The following is a 20200-nucleotide window of genomic DNA, read 5'->3' as shown; positions in this document are numbered from 1 at the left end:
CTGTTCCTATTTTCTTGTGTTCATTGAGGTCCAACTTTTCAGTGTCCACTGTAAGTAAAACTCTTTTTAAAACCACTTTTAGCATCACTGCTGCATAAAACAGTATAGTAATGATGCAAAACTAATATTTAAATGTCAGCAGACACTATTGTCAAATCAGTAAGTGACAAGTGGTACTTTTCTACAGGAGTAGACTAGTGGAATAAATACTTACTCTATTGCCTTTACATGTAAAAGATATATTCAAAATGGTCAATAGTAATTTTTTAATGACAACAATATTTTTATCTGGAAGATCACATTTGTGATACATTGGAACCATTCACTGGTCCTTTAATTTAATGTTCCTTTCATTCAGACTTAGTAAAATGTATAAACACAAGCCTAAGGAATCTAACATGGTCACCATGGAATACATTTCAGTTTCAGAATATTTCTGATCAATGGCCTGATCCAGTGTACAGTGATCTGGAAATTTTAAATTTACCACAAAATAGATGAGTTCATAAATTGTTCATAGTTCCCTGAAGCTGAGATCTGGCCAAAAGATTTCACCCTGCTAAAAATATACATTTTTGAATTCACAATGCATTTTAGATCAATCGGTTTCCTTCATAGAAGGAACGTGTAGCTAAAATGGATCTATAGAAATAAAATTAAAATAACTTTGTCATTATAACAAAGGCTGTGTTGAAATAGGTCCACCCATTGCAAATTGCCAATACATTCATTCTGATGATTTTGAGTTCCTTAGTTATCAGTAATACAGATTGAGGTTCCTCACGACAGGTACATCTAAGCCTCCATTCATCCAGATTTCTTGTATTATCCTGTCTCGTCGTTCTATCCTCTCAGCTATTTCTGCTGCTTCTGCACTGCTGGATCCTGTGGTTCCATAAAATTTTGTTAATCCTTCAAAAGTAAAGTCTGAGGAACTCACTTCTTCATCATCATCTTCATCGGTACTTTCATACTCATCACCGTTGCTGTTGCCTTCAACATCACTATTGTCCTGACAACAGTCCATATTCCTGTGGTAAGTTTCCGGTGAGTCAATTTTCTTGTGATAAATTTTATGCAGGTCTATTCTGCAGAATACTTGAATTATTATTGCACACAGTGTGAATATTAATCCAATGCAGACACTGGATACAAACAACAAACCAACCATTTCTGGGTTATCTGCAACAACACAAAAAAAAGTGCTATTATTTGACACAAATTATTGATAAATGATGGAGAAGAGGAGGAGTACATAATACTACTTGTGTAGAATGCATGGTGAAGCACTTTAAATTAAGCAGCAAATTGCATCACTTTGAGTTATGGGAAGAAGGCAGGGGAATGGGGTTAGGTGGGAGAGATAGATCAGCCATGATTGAATGGCAGAGTATACTTGATGGGCCGAATGGCCTAATTCTGCTCCTATCACTTATGACCATTTGCAACATGGTATCTTGAATTCTTTGAACTTGTTGAGCTCCTTTCAGGTTAAACCTGTATTTGAACAGCTATTTTTCAGCGACATTGTGGAATTCTTTGCCACAGAAGGCTGTGGAGGCCAAGTCGGTGAGTATTTTTGAGACAGAGAGAGATTCTTAATAGTATGGGCTTCAGAGGTTATGGGGAGAATGGGGTTAGTAGGGAGAGATAGATCAGCCATGATTGAATGGCAGCAGAGTAGTTTTGATGTGCCGAATGGCCTAATTCTACTCCTATTCCTTATGACCGTATATATTATTGTTTGGACAATATATGCCCCAACCATATGTGTACAATTCAATAAGACATACATTTGCACATTATTAGATTACCATATAGTTTATAATCTGGATAATGTGCAGGTTTTTTTTTCATTTGTTATTGCTTTCACAAGCAATATTTTGTTATATGGGAAAAGTAATATTATAACACACTTAAGAATATGGCATTGTGTTTTTTGCTCAGCCAATATATAATACTCATTCATACTTTTATCTATGAAATGTTTGATAATGAATTAAATATAATACATGGTGAAGACTATCATTATTTTCAGCCAACTATTTAAAAGTTTAACAGTGAGAGTTCAAGGTATGCATGTTCCTGTTAGAGTGAAGGGCAAAGTAGTAAGGAACGCTGGATGATGAGAGAAATTGATGCTCTCGACAAGAATAAGACAACACGGGACATGTATAGGTAGCTGGGATGGGCAAGGTCCTTAATGAGTATTTCTCTTCTGTTGTTACCGCAGAAAAGACATGACGACCAGGGAATTTGGAAAGGTTAATGGAGATATCTTGAGGATAATCCATGTAACAGTCAGAGGTGCTGGACTTTCTAAGATATGAGGATTTAAAAGCCTAAGCTACAAGGAGAGAGTATACGTTATTCCTTGGAACATAGGGAATTATATCTATATACTAAAACTCTCGTTTCTTTGTTTGTTTGTTCCTGAACTACAGCCAAAACGGTAACACGACAATTTTAGGCCCACCTTACTCACCGTCGTCCCTTTGGTGCTAATGGAAGACGTTTCATTGAAATCGGTGTTATATTTTTAAAGTTATTCACATTTTAAAGTTTAAATCTATCTCGTAGGTAGGGAGGGGGGGGGAGGGAGGATAAGGGGGGTTGAGAGGGATGGAATGGGGGGAGGGGAAGGGGATGAGGGGAGGAGGGAGGGAGGATAAGGGGGGGTTGAGGGGGATGGAATAGGGAAGGGGGAGGGGAGGAGTGCGGGAGGGGTGAGGGGGGACGAGAGGGTGCTGCACCAATGCAGGAGAGGTTTGGGCCCAATGAGTCCACTTGATCTAGTAGATGTATAAAATCATGGGGAATAAAGAGGGTGAGAGGGTGAATACACTGAGTCTTTAATCTAGATAAGTGAATCAAGAATTAGAGAGTATAGGTTTAAGGTGAGAAATGACAGATTCAAAAAGAACCCGAGAGGCAACTTTTTCAGAGAGGAACGAGCTGCCATGAGAAGTAGTTGAGGCAGATACAAGAACTATATTTAATAGACAAAATATAGTTATTGTATCTGCCTCAACTACTTCCCTAGGCAGCTCGATCCATGTACCATATACAGGTGCATGGTTAAGAAAGGCTTAGAGGGATACGAGCCAAACACGGGCAAATGTGACTAGCTTAGGTGGGACATCTTGGTCGGCATGGGCGAGTTGGGCTGAAGGGCCTGTTCTTTGCTGTATAGCTTTATGACTAAATATTTGATTTCTTTTTTAGAATGATATTTGAATTCAGTATTCAAACTACTACCCATGGTTATTTTATATTTATTGAGCTCCAAGCTTTTTTAAACCATCGTGTACAATTTTGCACACAATCAATTCCTATTTTTTATAAAATAAAACTGAAAATATTGGAGATGTTCAGCATCTTCTGTGACTTTGTTCAATTGAAGTATTTCTTCAAAGATCACCAACTTGGGATTACTGCAAAATACAGTATTAGTTCTATATCAATTAAAATGCACTAGAAAAATGAACGCTTACTTTTAATATAAGCAAATATAATCAGGGTGCCGATTACAATTTTTCCTTCTTTTGTTGAAAGTCTGGATTCTTGAGGGCCCAAAGACTTGTTGGCTATGGATGTACAAAGGTAAAGAGAATGAATTGTAATGAGAAAAGGAACAGCTTGTACCTCAAAGTGATGTGCATGCTATGAAATAATTTTAAAGTTTACTCAGTATTTCAACAAACTTTTTTCAAAGAAAGATCCAACTAACGGCACTGAGGTAAATTGCCATTTGACTGATTTTTACTTCAGTGATATCACTTGGCTGGATGTTGGCAAACCCTCTGACAAAAATCACAGAATGTTTGATGTTTATTGATACTGCAAAGGACACACTCATTATATGGGCGGCACGGTAGCGCAGCGGTAGAGTTGCTGCTTTACAGCGAATGCAGCGCCGGAGACTCAGGTTCGATCCTGACTACGGGTGCTGCACTGTAAGGAGTTTGTACGTTCTCCCCGTGACCTGCGTGGGTTTTCTCCGAGATCTTCGGTTTCCTCCCACACTCCAAAGACGTACAGGTATGTAGGTTAATTGGCTGGGTAAATGTAAAAATTGTCCCTAGTGGGTGTAGGATAGTGTTAATGTACGGGGATCACTGGGCGGCACGGACTTGGAGGGCCGAAAAGGCCTGTTTCCGGCTGTATATATATGATATGATATGATATGATATGGCATCAGAAAATGAAGCTAGACTTCCATAATTTTCCACATAGTGTGCAAAGATTATGAAGTAAAATCCACACCTCTGGTGACTTTGGGATGTGGCATGCAAATTCTAACATTTCCTGTTCAGAAAATTCATGCCAATGAGAGGTTAATTTGGTTGTTATAACAAAAGGTGATCTCTTGAGGTTATTGTGTTTTCACTTCCTTGCCATTCCATTTAATGAAACGTGGACCAGTTTGTAATGCTGCCCTCGTACTGAATCTATTATATGGCATCGGTGACCAAAGCTGGGATGGCAGAGTGTTCAGATTACATCTACTAATAGGAATTACACGTACATGTCAGGACCAAGAATGTCAAAAGTACGTTGATTTATAGATTCAACAGGCATTCAGTAACAGACCTCTGCAACATGATAGACCTTACTATAGGCAACTTTCAGCATCATTGATGGCAATCAAGTGCCCTCCAGTTTTGCGCTTCTAATTTTGCTAGCACAAGACATACAATAGACGATAGACAACAGGTGCAGGAGGAGGCCATTCGGCCCTTCAATAGGATCATGGCTGATCATTCTCAATCAGTACCCCGTTCCTGCCTTCTCCACATACCCCCTGACTCCGCTATCCTTAAGAGCTCTACCTAGCTCTCTCTTGAATGCATTCAGAGAATTGGCCTCCACTGCCTTCTGAGGCAGAGAATTCCACAGATTCACAACTCTCTGACTGAAAATGTTTTTCCTCATCTCAGTTCTAAACGGCCTACCCCTTATTCTTAAACTGTGGCCCCTTGTTCTGGACTCCCCCAACATTGGGAACATGTTTCCTGCCTCTAACGTGCCCAACCCCTTAATAATCATACGTTTCGATAAGATCCCCTCTCATCCTTCCAAATTCCAGTGTATACAAGCCTAGTTGCTCCAGTCTTTCAACATATGACAGTTCCGGGAATTAGCCTAGTAAACCTACGCTGCACGCCCTCAATAGCAAGAATATCCTTCCTCAAATTTTGAGACCAAAACTGCACAGTACTCCAGGTGCAGTCTCACTAGGGCCCTGTACAACTGCAGAAGGACCTCTTTGCTCCTATACTCAACTCCTAAACTCAACAATATGTTTATATGTTGCACAGATATATCTGGCTATTAACTGATGAGCAACTCCCAGTCTAAAGGAATATTAGAGCATCTCCTCTAAAGTATTTACTGGATGAATTTAAAAGAGAGTTAGATAGAGCTCCAGGGGCTAGTGGAATCAAGGGATATGGGGAGAAGGCAGGCACAGGTTACTGATTGTGGATGATCAGCCATGATCACTATGAATGGCGGTGCTGGCTCGAAGGGCCAAATGGCCTCCTCCTGCACCTATTTTCTATGTTTCTATGTAATTAATTAGTTTCTGTTGTATTGTTTATTGAATAGTTACATTAAAATAATTCCGTGCGAATGCCAGTAAATATTCCAAGATATCATGTTATCAATAATTGAACTTTTACAGAATAGGTAATTGGTTATAAACCTACCATTCTCATTGTAAATCCACGAAGGTGCAAGAGCAGAGAAACCAGGATCAGCTTCCTGTAGCAACAATTTGGAAACTGAAAAAGATGTACAAAATAAACCAAATAAATTTCAAAATAGCAGTTGCATCCATTTATCTTAATGTAGTTTATAAATTCTTGTTCCCATTCTCATACTGACCTTTCCGTCATGGGCCTCTTCCATTGCCAAAGTGAGGCCACATGCAAACTGGAGGAACAGGACCTCGTATTCTGCCTGGGCAGCTTACAACTGGACGGTATGAACATTGAATTTTCCAATTTATGTAACCCTACAACTGCCTCCCCCCCCACCACACCCTTTCTCCTCCCCCCTCTCCTGTACCCCACCTGGATTCACACCTATTTCTCCTCTCCCCCTCCATCCGCAATCCTTCCACTGGCTTCACAAGTCGTAACTCTTCAATCCATTTGTTTCACACCTTTTGGATTTAATCTTTGGTCTTTGTTCCAATCATCTGCCTATCAAAAATTCCTTTGGCTGTGTCTACCTATTACCTGCCAGGCGTTGTCCTGCCTCTTCTCTCTCCCAGCTTTCTACCCCCAAACCTCCCCCCCCCCATAATGTCTGTCCCGCCCAAAGCATCACCTATCCCAGAGATGCTCGCCAGAGATGCTGCCTGACTTGCTGAGATATTCCAGCACTTTGTGTCCTTTTTTGTACAACAGCATCTGAAATTCCTCGTTTCTATGGTATTCTTACAATACATGGTAGCATGGGTTTTATTACACTGTAACTATTGACTTTAACAGCCGGTTTTTGGAAATTTGACATCATTGTTTATTCACATCTGCATTACTGGTGAATCCTGTAAATGGACCACTTATGAACCTCATGGTATTTTAAACTTCTAATTGACCTAACTTGTACCAAGAATTTGTGAAAACTGCCCATAAATTCTAATTTCATTAAGGGGAGACAGGGTGAAAAACATTTCATCAAGTCAAGGCATTATTTCAAATCGGTAACAATTTGATGGAATTAACAACTTGAAATTTTCAGAGGTATAAAGTAAATTTTCCTATGCAATGAACAGCTGAATCGTTGAGCATAACAAGTAAGGAACTTCATTATGTTTCTAAATGCAACATTACAATAGGTTGGCACAGTGGTAGAGTTGCTGTCTCACAGAGAGTTGCTACCAGAGAGCCAGGTTCAATCAGATCCCTCATTTTGGATCATCCTCAGGTGTGTTTTTCACATCCAAAGCCAATGACCAGATCAATTCTTGATTTTTATGCTTATGTCCTGATTTGCTGCAGTACAGTTTTATTCCTTTATATTGATTTGGTACAGTTGGGTAACATGCCTGATCACACAATCATCAGTGAAGCTCAGCTAGCATGTTCATCTAATATCCCCAATCTAGTGACGTTTATATCAAGGGCAGACAGCAGTCCAGTGTGGAAATGCTGGCATTTGCCAGCAAGTTCCAGCTCACTGAATTCTTCTGTGACTCAATAACTTGTGAGGTCCTGCATCAAAAGTATTAAACTTTATCAGCCATCGCATAGGCAACACAACATGAAGTGATCTGCAAGATTAGGAATTTGCAAGACAAATATTTGAGCTACATTTCAGTGTGATAAATGACCATATAAAACACTGAGATGGGTGAAAAAAAGTGAGTGATGTTTAATTGATTGTTGTTTTATTGATAATGGGTGGAGGGATGAAGTAGGGAAACATAGATTTTAGCACACAAATGGGCTCTTCAGGCCAGTACGTCACTGCCAATAATCATGCCTATCAATACTAATCCCACTTGCCTACATTAATTACATATTCCTCTATTCTCATTCAGGTACCTATCCAGATGCCTCTGAAATATTGTTAATGTTCCTGCTTCCACCACTTCCTTTGGAAAAAAATGTCCCTCAGTCCCTCTCTAAATTCCCTGTCTCTCTCCTCAAACCTAAGCCCTCTAGTGTAAGACACTATACATACCTACCATGGGAATCAGACTCTGCCGAGGTACCTTATTATACCTCTCATTATTTTATATACCTGTATCATATCACTTCTCAGCTTCCTTTGCTCCAGGTAAAACAGATCCAGCCAATCATTTTGACTCAAGACCTCGAATCCAGTCAAAGTCCTTGTGAATCTTTTCTTCACCATCTCTAGCTTAATCACATCTGCCAGACTCAGAGGTGAGGCGGGACAAATATACGTGTGTGCGTGTATATACAAGATAATATAATATATTTATATATAATATAATATATTTATTCTATATATATACACATATATATGTGTGTGTGTAATATCATCTATGATGTATTCATTCATAATGACATAAGGGGATAATATATAATTATATATATTATATAATATAATAGGAATACATATGCAAACGTAGTACTCTGTAAACAATATAATAAACAAAAAGAAGTTCAGTACATATAAAGGTATATATTTTCAGTATATATACTGAACTTTTTTTGCTTATCATCATGTTTACAGATCTTTTTCTTTTATATTATATATTACCTATTTATATTACAGATGTTGCAGCTGTATAAGACGTTGGTGAGACCACATTTAGAGTATTGTGTAGGAAGGAACTGCAGATGCTGGTTTAAACCGAAGATAGACACAAATAGTTGGAGTAACTCAGCAGGTTACGCAGCATCTCTGGAGATAAGGAATGGGTGACATTTCTGGTCGAGACTTTTCTTCTTTAGAATATTGTGTTCCGTTCTGGTCACCATGTAATAGAGTCTCTCGACTCGGGATCAGTTCCTGTGGACTGGAGGGGTGCCAAAGTAACCCCACTTTTTAAGAAAGGAGGGAGAGAGAAAACGGGGAATTATAGACCAGTTAGCCTTACATCGGTAGTGGGGAAGATGCTTGAGTCGATTGTTAAAGATGTTATAGCAGCGCATTTGGAAAGCAGTGACGGGGTCGGTCAAAGTCAGCATAGATTTATGAGGGGAAATCACGCTTCACTAATCTTCCGGAATTTTTTGAGGATGAAATAAGTAAAATGAATAAGGGAGAGCCAGTGGATGTGGTGTATCTGGACTTTCAAAAAGACTTTGACAAGGTCCCAAACAAGAGATTAGTGTGCAAAATTAGAGCACATGGTATTAGGGGTAGGGTATTTACATGGATAGAGAACTGGTTGGCAGACAGGAAGCAAAGAGTAGGAAGTAATGGGTCCTTTTCAGAATGGCAGGCAGTGACTAGTGGGGTGCCACAAGGCTCGGTGCTGAGACCACGGTTATTTACAATATATATTAACGATTTAGACGAGGGAATTAAATGTGACATCTCTAAGTTTGTGGATGACACAAAGCTGGGTGGCAGTGTGAGCTGTGATGAGGATGCTATGAGGCTGCTGGGTGACTTGGATAGGTTAGGCGAGTAGGCAGATGTATGGCAGATGCAGTATAATGTGGATAAATGTGAAGTTATCCACTTGGGTGGCAAGAACAGGAAAGTAGATTATTATCGGAACGGTGTCAGATTAGGAAAAGGGGAGGTGCAACGAGACCTGGGTATGCATCAGTCACTGAAAGTAAGCATGCAGGTACAGCAGGCAATGAAGAAAGCGAATGGCATGTTGGCCTTCATTGCGAGAGGATTTGAGTTGAGGAGCAAGGAGGTCCTACTGCAGTTGTACAGGATCCTGGTGAGACCGCACCTAGAGTATTGTGTGTAATTTTGGTCTCCTAATTTGAGGAATGACATCATTGCTATTGAGGGAATGCAGTGTAGGTTCACCAGGTTAATTCCCGGGATGGCGGGACTGACATGTGATGAAAGAATGGGTCAACTCAGCTTGTATTCACTGGAATTTAGAAGGATGAGAGGGGATCTTATAGAAACATATAAAATTCATAAATGATTGAACAGATTAGATGCAGGAAAAATGTTCCCGATGTCCAGAACCAGAGGGTCACAGTTTAGCAATAAGCGGTAGGCCATTTAGGACTGAGATGAGCAAACATTTTTTCACCCAGAGAGTTGTGAATCTGTGGAATTCTTTGCCACAGAAGGCAGTGGAGGCCAATTCACTGGATGTTTTCAAGAGAGAGTTAGATTTAGCTCTTTGGGCTAAAGGAATCAAGGGATATAGGGAATAAAGCAGGAACAGGGTACTGATTTTAGATGATCAGCCATGATCATATTGAAAGGCGGTGCTGGCTCGAATGGCCTACTCCTGCACCTATTTTATATGTTTCTATGTTTCCTGCAGTGTGGCAAGCAAACTACACACAGTACTCTAATCACAGTACTCCAAGTGTGGCTTACCTAATATTTTGTACAATTGTAACATGACATCCCTACTCTTGTACTCAGTGCCTCAGCTAAGGAAGGCAAATGTGCCATATGTCTTCTTCACCATCCCATCTATCTGCATTGTCATTTTAAGAGAATTATATACTCTCATCTCCCGGTCTCTCTATTCAATAATGTTCCCCAGGGTGCGACCATTCACTGCGTTTGCCCTGTCCTGATTTAACTTCCCAAACTACATCACTTTGCACTTTTCTTGAGTTAAGTTCCATCGGCCATTTTTTTGCCCACTTTCCCAGTTGATCAATTTTGGTGTCATCTGCAAACTTATTGATCATGGCAGTTACACCTTTATCCAAATTATTAATCATATATGACAGACAACAGAGGACCAAGCACAGATCCTTGCAATATCTACCAATATACAATTGTCATAGTTCAAGCCTCAGAAGCTACTACTATTAGTCAATAAAAGTAGCTTATAAAGATGTGTGCATCAAGGCCTTCAAACCGATTTATATGCACGCAGACTGAATTACAATGAATTTCCAATTCTGATCATTCTTATCAGAACCCTACCATGCTACAAAATAAATAATGAAAGCTCTTGTGAAGCCTGAATCACTTCTCCCTGAAAATAAATATTTTAACGCTGAAACTATTTATTCTTACCACATATATAGACGACACTGAGATACTTCTGCATTCCAGGTAAACAAGGGTCTCCAAAATAGTGGCTACTGACAATAATTTTGCAGTTTTGTTTACCATAACAGCTTGTTGTTACAACTTGCAAGGCAGTGTGTGACAAACATTCTGTAACACAGGAAAACAAGATATAAATGAACAAATGCATTAATCAACAACACAGAGTGGTATAAGTTAACTCTTATTGTCTATTGTCATCGTTTAATGTACGTTTTGTTCTATTTTTAACTCTGTTTATGTGGGGGGTGGTGGGGGGGTGGGGGAAACCTTTTTTCTAATCTCCTCCTCAACGGAGATGCGACCTTTACCGTGTCGTGTCTCCATTCGCGCTACGGCCTAACACCGTGGAGTCGGCGGCCTCCAGCTGGGATCAACCTTGAAGACTCCAGTCACAGGGCCTGGACTTACCATCTCGGAGGCTTCGGCCATGGGCCCTGCAGACCGCAACATCGGGAGTTCGCAGGTCCCTGGCTGGCGACCGGCTTTCGGGAGCTCCAGCCGTAGCAGTTTCGACCGCCCCGGAGCGCGAGGTACGATCGACCCGCCCGCAGGCCCTTCATCGCCCTGCGTGGCCTGGCCGCGGCACTTTCCATCGCCCGGTGGGGGCTCAGGACCTTCATCGGCCTGCTCGGCTCGGCCCTGGGACTTTCCATCGCCCGGTGGGGGCTTCAAAAGTTGGGAGCCTCGATCGCCTCGTGGCGCCACGGGAGAAGAATGAGGAGGAGATAATGACTTTTCTTTGCCTTCCATCACAGTGAGGGTGTGCCTGGAGCAATCACTATGATGGCTGTTTGTGTTCAAATTGTATCTGTGTGTCCTGTGCTTTTTGTTGTCTACTGCCGGACCCTGATGTGAGAGGACGCTGGCGCTGTTTGTTCGCCGCTTCTCCGTCAGGATAGTTTGCCTGTTTGTTTTTATGTTATGACTGTTTTTGTAAAGCGCTTTGAGCACCTGGTAAAGCGCTATATAAAATAAATGCTTATTATTATTATTATTATTGTGCCTCCACAATTGTCACTGGAGATGGCAGTGTCAGCGGTCCTGCTAATGCACCAACCGGTGGTAACAGGTTGCTTGGGTGGGAAGGAGGGCTTGAGTGGATGCAAATCCAAACCAGTCACTTTTCTGGCTACATCTTCAGAGTGTCAGAAAATTACTTTCCATCTTTAAAATTGTCGATTAATTCCCTTGATTAGTTACAGCCCGTACTTGACTAACTTTGAGGATAGACACTTTGGGGGTTCTCTGAGCCATTTGACAAGTCTGAATGTGAAACCACAGACAAGCCACCCTATAGTCTCACCACAGATGGTCTCTGGAAACAACAATGTGCTATCAATAGGGTCCTTTTTAAAAAAAACAAAAGGTTTTGTTCACAATATTTTTTGAATTCAGTTTTAAAATCCAACAATTACTTCACCTTTGTCACATTAAAAAAGAATATGGAGAATGCAAACAAATCTGTAAAAGCAGGGATGAATTCACTCTTAAAACATTTGATTGAGATTACTTGCCTTGTTGAACCTCTGTCAAACAGCAACCATTGCCATGGATTATAACAACAAAAAATCTAATTTGTGACAATCTTCACTCTCTCTCTCAAAATTCATAACATCCAAGATTTGTTCTCCTTTCGAAACAAATGTTTCCTCTCCTTTTGTGAACCATGTACTATTCGTCAACTAACGAAATAATGGGGTGTTGTGCCCCTCGAATAGCTCACCAAATCGCAAATATAATTGGACCACTTCCTCAGTAGATTTTACTACACTGATGTTCTGCTCAATAATCATATTGCAGACTTCATCAAATTCAAGGAGCTTCTTTCAAATCGACACCTACTCCAAAGTATAACCAGAGCAGTACCTGACATTTTTAGCTCAGCATGGCAAGATGAGACAGACTATTTCAAGACTGTCTCCAAATGAAGTACTCAGCAGATCATAACTGTTAAAGAATTCTGGACCTGAAAAATTAACTGTTTCACTTTGCATAGATGCTGCCTTACTTACTGAGTAATTCCGACATGTTTTTATTTCAGATTTCCAGCATCTGCAGTTTGCTTTTACTTTCAGCCTCATAATACTTCGGCTTCAAATCAGTCATAGGATAACTATAGCCTACATGAAACAAACTATTTTTGAACTGACTTTGGTAAAATTATAAAATTGATTATCATTTGGATACCAGTAAAGCTTTGATAAACATATATTAACAATTCCTTACAAGTAGGGTTGGATTCTACAGTAGAACAAAAGGCTTTTCCAGTCTTTGTAGAAACGTTTTAGGTTTCGAGTTATGATAAAGAAAAGATATTTTCAGGAAAAATAATTAATTATCCCCCTGCTGTATTTGTTAACAAGGCTGGGACTATCCCAACATTTAAGAAACAGTTAGGCAAGTACATGGACAGGATCTTGACCCGAAACGTCACCCATTCCTTCTCTCCAGAGATGCTGCCCATCCCGCTGAGTTACTCCAGCATTTTGTGTCTACATGGACAGGACAAGTTTGGATATGGGCCAAACGCAGGCAGGTGGGACTAGTGTAGCTAGGACATGTTAGCCGGTGTGGGCAAGTTGGGCCGAAGGGCCTGTTTCCACGCTGTATCATTCTATAACTAGGTCGATAAAATTGTATTAACGGCTTTAGGGATTTTTACAATATAAAATCAGCATGGCATCCAATCCAAATGCCACTTTGATTATAATGCATCTGAGAATGAGAAATAGAGCAAAAGAGAGCAAGCGAAAGAACGAGAGTTCTGGTATTTCTCTTGGCATCTCTATAATTACGATAGTCTCACACCTCTGCGCTAGACTGAATCTATACTCCAGATTAAATTATTCTGAAACCCATGATCCAGAAACAGAAGCAACCAAATTAGAGATCTTATTTCCCCTCAGGACATATCAGATTTTCCATTACTTTGTTCATTACATGCTTCCATTTCCACAGGAATTCATGAAAAATCTATCAGATTTGGCTCTGAATCAAACCCAAGGTTAGCACATTATCATTTTGACATTCACTGTGATGCTTCAGCAAAATTACGTACAAAAAGTGACGAGCTGTTGCAACAACCTTTAATTCATCTCCTGGAGTTATTAAACACACATCCAGATTACGATTTTGGCCAAAACTAAAATTGCAAGGAAACATAGTTATTCCTGAATTGTTTAGAAGAATTTGCCGACCATATTGACCTGTCTGGAACTGTCATGGAATCCTGAATGAGATGTGTGCCTATCTCACTGTTTACACTAAAATGTTATCCAGTGTGAATACTTAAGCTCAAAACCTGAAACAATTGGCAAATTGCTTGCCACTGATGACTGAATGACAATTTTACAAATATGGTGAGGTTTTTCCTGTGGCAACGGAATACAGATCCCTTGTGGTGTGAATATTATCTGCTGGAGGAATTTAACAGTTCAAGCTGCAGCTTTGGAGGCAAAGGTATGGTTGACTTTTCGGGTCATGATGCTGCATCCCTTTGACTCCACAGATACTGCTTGACCCAGAGTTCCTCCAGCAGTTTGTTTCTTGGATCTAGATTCCAGCATCTGCAGTCTCTTGTCTCTCCCTCTTAGTGTAGTCTTGCAAGTAGACTGCTGTGACACAATGGGATTGCATGAAGAATGCAGGACAGCAGGCATGGTAATACTTCATCATTAGCTGAAGCTACAACCTGCAGCTCAAAAGACAGTCAAAGTCCTTAAAAGCTTCTGAGATATAAAACCTGTTCAAGACAACTGGAGTAATTCAAAAGCAAAAATAATTAAAATCATTAAAAAAATTAAAAATACTTAACTATTAAATAAAATATTGCAAATATTCTCAAACAATTTAAGACTATTCAAATGAACTCAATAGATTAAATCAGACTCTACTGTATGTTTATAGAATTCAACATAATTTGTAGTTGCAAAACAGATGTTTTATTACAATTGAAAATAAAACCTTGATTTAAATCAGAGAGGAATCACTTAAAAGTTTATCCATATGGCAAACCAGTTGCACCACTACCAATTGCAGAAAAGTATGCGAATTACAATGATTACCATTCATTCTCATTCTTGATCTGGTTGGATGCCCTAGGGTGAGTTACAATGTTATTTTTGATCTGGGGAGATGTCCAACAGTGACTTACAATGATTCACCTTAAATACTTCCCTAATTGTACTTGCAGAAATACCTCATGGTTGAGTACCTGTATTCCTTTTAGTGCACTCACATCCTAGCATAGATGCGAATGTACTAGAACATATATAACATTGGCTAGGACTCAAGTTACATCAAAGATACTAGAGGAGCAAGATAGACCACTCGACCCTAAACACCGTAGTATGTCATGGTACCATTTTAGTAGGCAGAAACTTGCAGAAATATTTTAAAAGAAAAATAACAAAAATCTGTGAATTGATAGATGAGATATATTCTGCATTTTAATGGTATCATCACACATACTGTTCCCCCAAAACACTGATTACACTGTGAGAGGCGTAGCAAACGGCGGGTTTTGCCTACTAAAATGGCGGCCGTTCCACCCCTTTGCGTACTACACTTCAGTATTGGCAATTTGAATGGAGTGGTCCATCTTGTTCCTCTGGTATTTTTGAGTTACACCAATTGCAGCCTTATGCAGGATTTTCCTGGATGTCCAGTTGGACGTGGAGTAACCTTCTATAACTAACACCACAGATACAAGTAGCATGTGATTAGGGATTCAAACATTGTTGGGAACCACCCTCTTGTCAGACATATGAACTAGCTAAAAAAACAGATGCGACTATTAAAGCCAGAAATGGTTCTTATTGAAGAAATATGTCTTTTAAATTAAACCTGATATCTTGGCAAAAAAAAGGCAATGGCCTAAAAGGTGGGTGGCACAATGGCGCAGTGTTAGAGTTTTTGCCTTCCGGGTTCGATCCTAACTACGGGTGATGCCTGTACGAAGTTTGCACGTTCTCCATCACCGACCGGGTGGGGTTTTTCTGGGTGGTCCGGATTCCTCCCATATTCCAAAGATGTGTAGGTTAATTGGCTTCTGTAAATTGTCCCTAGTATGTAGGATAGTGCTAGTGCAAGGGTGATAGCTGGACAGTGTGGACTCGATGGGTTGAAGGGCCTGTATCTTCAAAATTAAAACAAAATCATATTTCCTTTTGAAAGAGAACTCCGCTACAAATCTAAATCTACCAAGATATGCAGGCCTTCAATTCTCCACAAACACTCCAGTGGCACGGGTTGTTTATGGAGAGACATAGAACAGGACACCCTCAACTTTGGGTGCTTCGGTAGCAGAAGTGACCAACCTAATTTGGAATTAGGAATGCCTCATTTGAGATTACATGCTGATGGTATGCAAGTAGTGTATTGGTAGCCTGAACTTATGACTCAGAGAAAAAAAGGAGATGGGAAATTTAACTTCAGTTAATTAAATAATCTATAAATGAATTCTTAACATGACCTTAGTAATGATGACCATGAAACACTCAAATTATTATAAAAGGTAATCTGGTTCACTAATATATTTTATTGAAGGAAATATGTAACTCAAGTACATAAGTCTATGTGTAACTCAAGACCCACAATAATAGAGATGGTTCGTAATCGTTCCCTGAAATGGCCCAGCAACCCATTTAAGATGGGGTGTGGTGTGACCTATCTATAATTTCTCTTTGTTTTCTTCTGTCCCTGTGCGGAGGGAAGGAAATGTTCAAGGAGAAATATATCTAAAACCGCAATTAAAAACCAGCAACACTAGTTTATATGCAACATCTTCAGTATGGGAACTGAAAGTCAAAGATTACTTTTTTCACAGTCAAGCGTGCAAAGATTTGTATTTAAAAAGACCCAGAAACTGTGAAAAAATATCTGAAAGAGAGAAAAAGCACATAACTAGATTGATGCTGAGATGGTCATATAAATTATTAATAAAAATGTGCTGGAAATACTCAGATGGTCAGGCATTATTAGAAGACTCCAATTATTATTTTCCATGCACTGCTTGATTAGTATATGCAGCTAGTTAATACACAAAAGGACACAACATACTCGAGTAACTCAGAAGGTCAGGCTCTGGAGAACATGGATAGAAGATGTTTGGTGTGGAGGCCCTTCTTCAGATTTCTGATGATGGGTCTCGACCCAAAATGTCACCTATCCATGTTCGCCAGAGATGCTGCCTGACCTTCTGAGTTACTCCAGCACTTTGTGCCCTACTGCTTAATTAGTCCATTAATACTATGGATTTTACAATATGCATTAATCATAGAGATAAACTAATTGATCAACCAGCCAAGATAATGCATGTATTATTAAGGTGATCAACAAAATTAGCAGTGCCCTGATTTCAAGCTAGACTAAACACCATTAAGCTAATTTAATTGCTTGTTTAGAGCATGTGTATGACTGTGGATGCACAGGCAATCCCCACATTATGGTGGGCGAGGTGAGAGCCTGTGTTCCTGGAGAAGTTCATCATGATGATTTTCCATAATGTGAAGCCACGTCATTTGCGCATGTGTCGAGAAACCTGAATTTATTTATTTTTTACATTTATTTACTGTCTCATATGAATTAGGTATGTGCGAATTTTATTTTGCAAATCAATTTTTTAGGTAGTGACTTGTGAATTCTGAAAGGGCAAATTTCTGTCATCCGAAAGGCCATAAAGCAGGGGTTGCCTGTACACAATTGTTGTATATGCTTGATTATTTTCAATGCATTAAATGCCAATTGACACCTTAATGTGTTTTAAAAAAATAAACATTCGACTGTGGACAATTATGGACATAGCTAATTTGGGTACAATTCATTGCCTTTGGTTTCATTTTGTTTTCCATTTAGTTTACACGTCTTTGTAACTTTTCTAGCTTTAAGAGATGCGAAAACTGAAAAATAAAACAAAGGGTGGTGGGTGTATGGATCAAGCTGCAGGAGGAGGTAGTTGAGGCTGGGACTATCCCATCGTTTAAGAAACAGATAGGTACATGGATAGGACAGGTTTGGAGGAATATGAACCAAGCGCAGGCAAGTGGGACTAGTGTAGCTGGGACATTGTTGGCTGGTGTGGGCGAGTTGGGCCGAAAGGTCTGTTTCCACACTGTATCACTCTATGACTCTATGACATTGAATTCCCTATGGGCTGAGCTACGACAATTAGTTTTAATATTGGATAGGTGAAACTATCTAAGATAAATATAGAGTGAGATCAATTCATGATACGTTATATACCGATCAGCCATTATGACCTGATGAGCCAAAACATTATGCGATGCACTGTGTATTGTGATACTTTCCTCCCGTGACCACCATTAAAATTTTCTGTGACTTGTGCCACAGTAGACCTTCTGTTGGTTTGGACCAGACAGGATAGCCTTCATTGCCCTTGTGCATCAATGATCCTTGGTCGCCCAACAGCCTGTCGCCGGTTTGTGGTTTGTCCCTCCTTGGACCACTGTCGGTAGGTACTCAACAATGCTGACTGGGAGCACCCCACAAGCCTTGCCGTTACAGAGATGCTCTGACCCAGTCGTCTGGCCATAACAATTTGGCCCTTGTCAAAGTCGCAGGAGGTCTTTACTCCTGCCCATTTCTCCTGCATCCAACACATCAACTTCAAGAACTAGCTGTTCACTTGCTGCCTACTATATCCCACCCCTTGACAGGTGCCATTGTAACAAGATAATCAATGTTATTCACTTCGCCGGTCAGTGGTCATAATGTTTTGGCTGATAGACAATAGACAATATGTGCAGGAGTAGGCCATTCGGCCCTTTGAGCCAGCACCGCCATTCAATGTGATCATGGCTGATCATTCTCAATCAGTGCCCCGTTCCTGCTTTCTCCCCATACCCCCTGACTCCGCTATCCTTAAGAGCTCTATCTAGCTCTCTCTTGAATGTATTCAGAGAATTGGCCTCCACTGCCCTCTGAGGCAGAGAATTCCACAGATTCACAACTCTCTGACTAAAAAGGTTTTTCCTCATCTCTGTTCTAAATGGCCTACCCCTTATTCTTAAACTGTGGCCCCTGGTTCTGGACTCCCCCAACATTGGGAACATGTTTCCTGCCTCTAACGTGTCCAATCCCTTAATAATCTTATATGTTTCGATAAGATCCCCTCTTATCCTTCTAAATTCCAGTGTATACAAACCTAGTCGCTCCAGTCTTTCAACATATGACAGTCCCGCCATTCCGGGAATTAACCTAGTAAACCAACGCTGCACGCCCTCAATAGCAAGAATATCCTTCCTCAAATTTGGAGACCAAAACTGCACACAGTACTCCAGGTGCGGTCTCACTAGGGCCCTGTACAACTGCAGAAGGACCTCTTTGCTCCTATACTCAACTCCTCTTGTTATGAAGGCCAACATTCCATTGGCTTTCTTCACTGCCTGCTGTACCTGCATGCTTCCTTTCAGTGACTGATGCACTAAGACACCAAGATCACGTTGTACGTCCCCTTTTCCTAACTTGACACCATTCAGATAATAATCTGCCTTCCTATTCTTACCACCAAAGTGGATAATTTCTCACTTATCTACATTAAACCGCATCTGCCATGCATCTGCCCACTCACACAACCTGTCCAAGTCACCCTGCAACCTCATAGCATCTTCCTCACAGTTCACACTGCCACCTAGCTTTGTATCATCGGCAAATTTGCTAATGGTACTTTTAATCCCTTCATCCAAGTCATTGATGTATATTGTAAATAGCTGCGGTCCCAACACCGAGCTTTGCGGTACCCCACTAGTCACTGCCTGCCATTCTGAAAGGGATCCATTTATTCTTGTGGTGCGGTGTATACTTTACAATTTCTCATTTATTTTCCTCTGTTATTTTATTCTCCACAACTTAAAAGTTGCATTATAATGATGCTGATAAAACGAGGCCAAAGTATGGTCTCAAGCAGCTTTCCCAGGACAGGACTTGCATAGTAAATGGCAGGGGCCCTTGAGGGTGTTGTGGATTGGAGAGATCGAAGGGTATGTACATAGTTCCCTGAAAGTGGCAACACATATAGTAGTGAAGAAGGCATTTGGCACACTTGCCTTCATGAATCATGGCATAGAATGCAAGTGGCCATAGATTTAAGGTGAGAGGGGAAAGATTTAAAGAGAAAAGATTAAATATGGGAATTGAAAGACTACCTCACAAAGAGGGTGGTGTGTATGTGGAACAATTTGCCAGTGGAAGTGCAAAGGCCTGCAGAATTACAATGTTTAAAGAACATTTGGCACATGGACAAGAATGGGTTAGAGGGATAAGAGCCAAATGCAGGGAAATGAGACTAGCTCAGGTAGGCAACATGGTTGGTATGAATGAATTGGGCCAAAGAGCCTGTTTGCTTGATGTATCATCAAACAAAAACCCTCTCACCTGTAACCACCTATCACTTGGCTGGCTTTGTCCGGCCCCCATCTCCCCATGGGAGGAAATTGGACACCCAGAGTAAACCCACACATTTACAGGAAGAATGTGCATT

At 40.4% G+C, this 20200-nt stretch overlaps 1 protein-coding gene across 3 annotated transcripts in view; it reads right to left on the bottom strand.

Annotated features, from left to right (window-relative positions):
- Positions 1-295: 295 nt before the first annotated feature.
- Positions 296-20200, bottom strand: part of eva1c (eva-1 homolog C (C. elegans)) — an 82142-nt gene continuing 62237 nt past the window's right edge. The window contains exons 5-8 of one of the 3 annotated variants that reach the window (XM_078408759.1): positions 10666-10809; positions 5712-5786; positions 3495-3587; positions 296-1182 (exon numbers count right to left, since the gene is read on the bottom strand). In XM_078408759.1, the coding sequence (XP_078264885.1) occupies positions 758-1182; positions 3495-3587; positions 5712-5786; positions 10666-10809 (737 nt within the window). In that variant the 3' untranslated portion in view covers positions 296-757. The remainder of the gene's footprint in view (positions 1183-3494; positions 3588-5711; positions 5787-10665; positions 10810-20200) is intronic. The other 2 variants (XM_078408760.1, XM_078408761.1) reach the window with 2 other exon arrangements.

Source organism: Rhinoraja longicauda, chromosome 12 (genome assembly GCF_053455715.1).
Source record: "Rhinoraja longicauda isolate Sanriku21f chromosome 12, sRhiLon1.1, whole genome shotgun sequence".
Classification (NCBI taxonomy): domain Eukaryota; kingdom Metazoa; phylum Chordata; class Chondrichthyes; order Rajiformes; family Arhynchobatidae; genus Rhinoraja; species Rhinoraja longicauda.
This window is presented reverse-complemented; position numbering and strand designations above follow the sequence as displayed.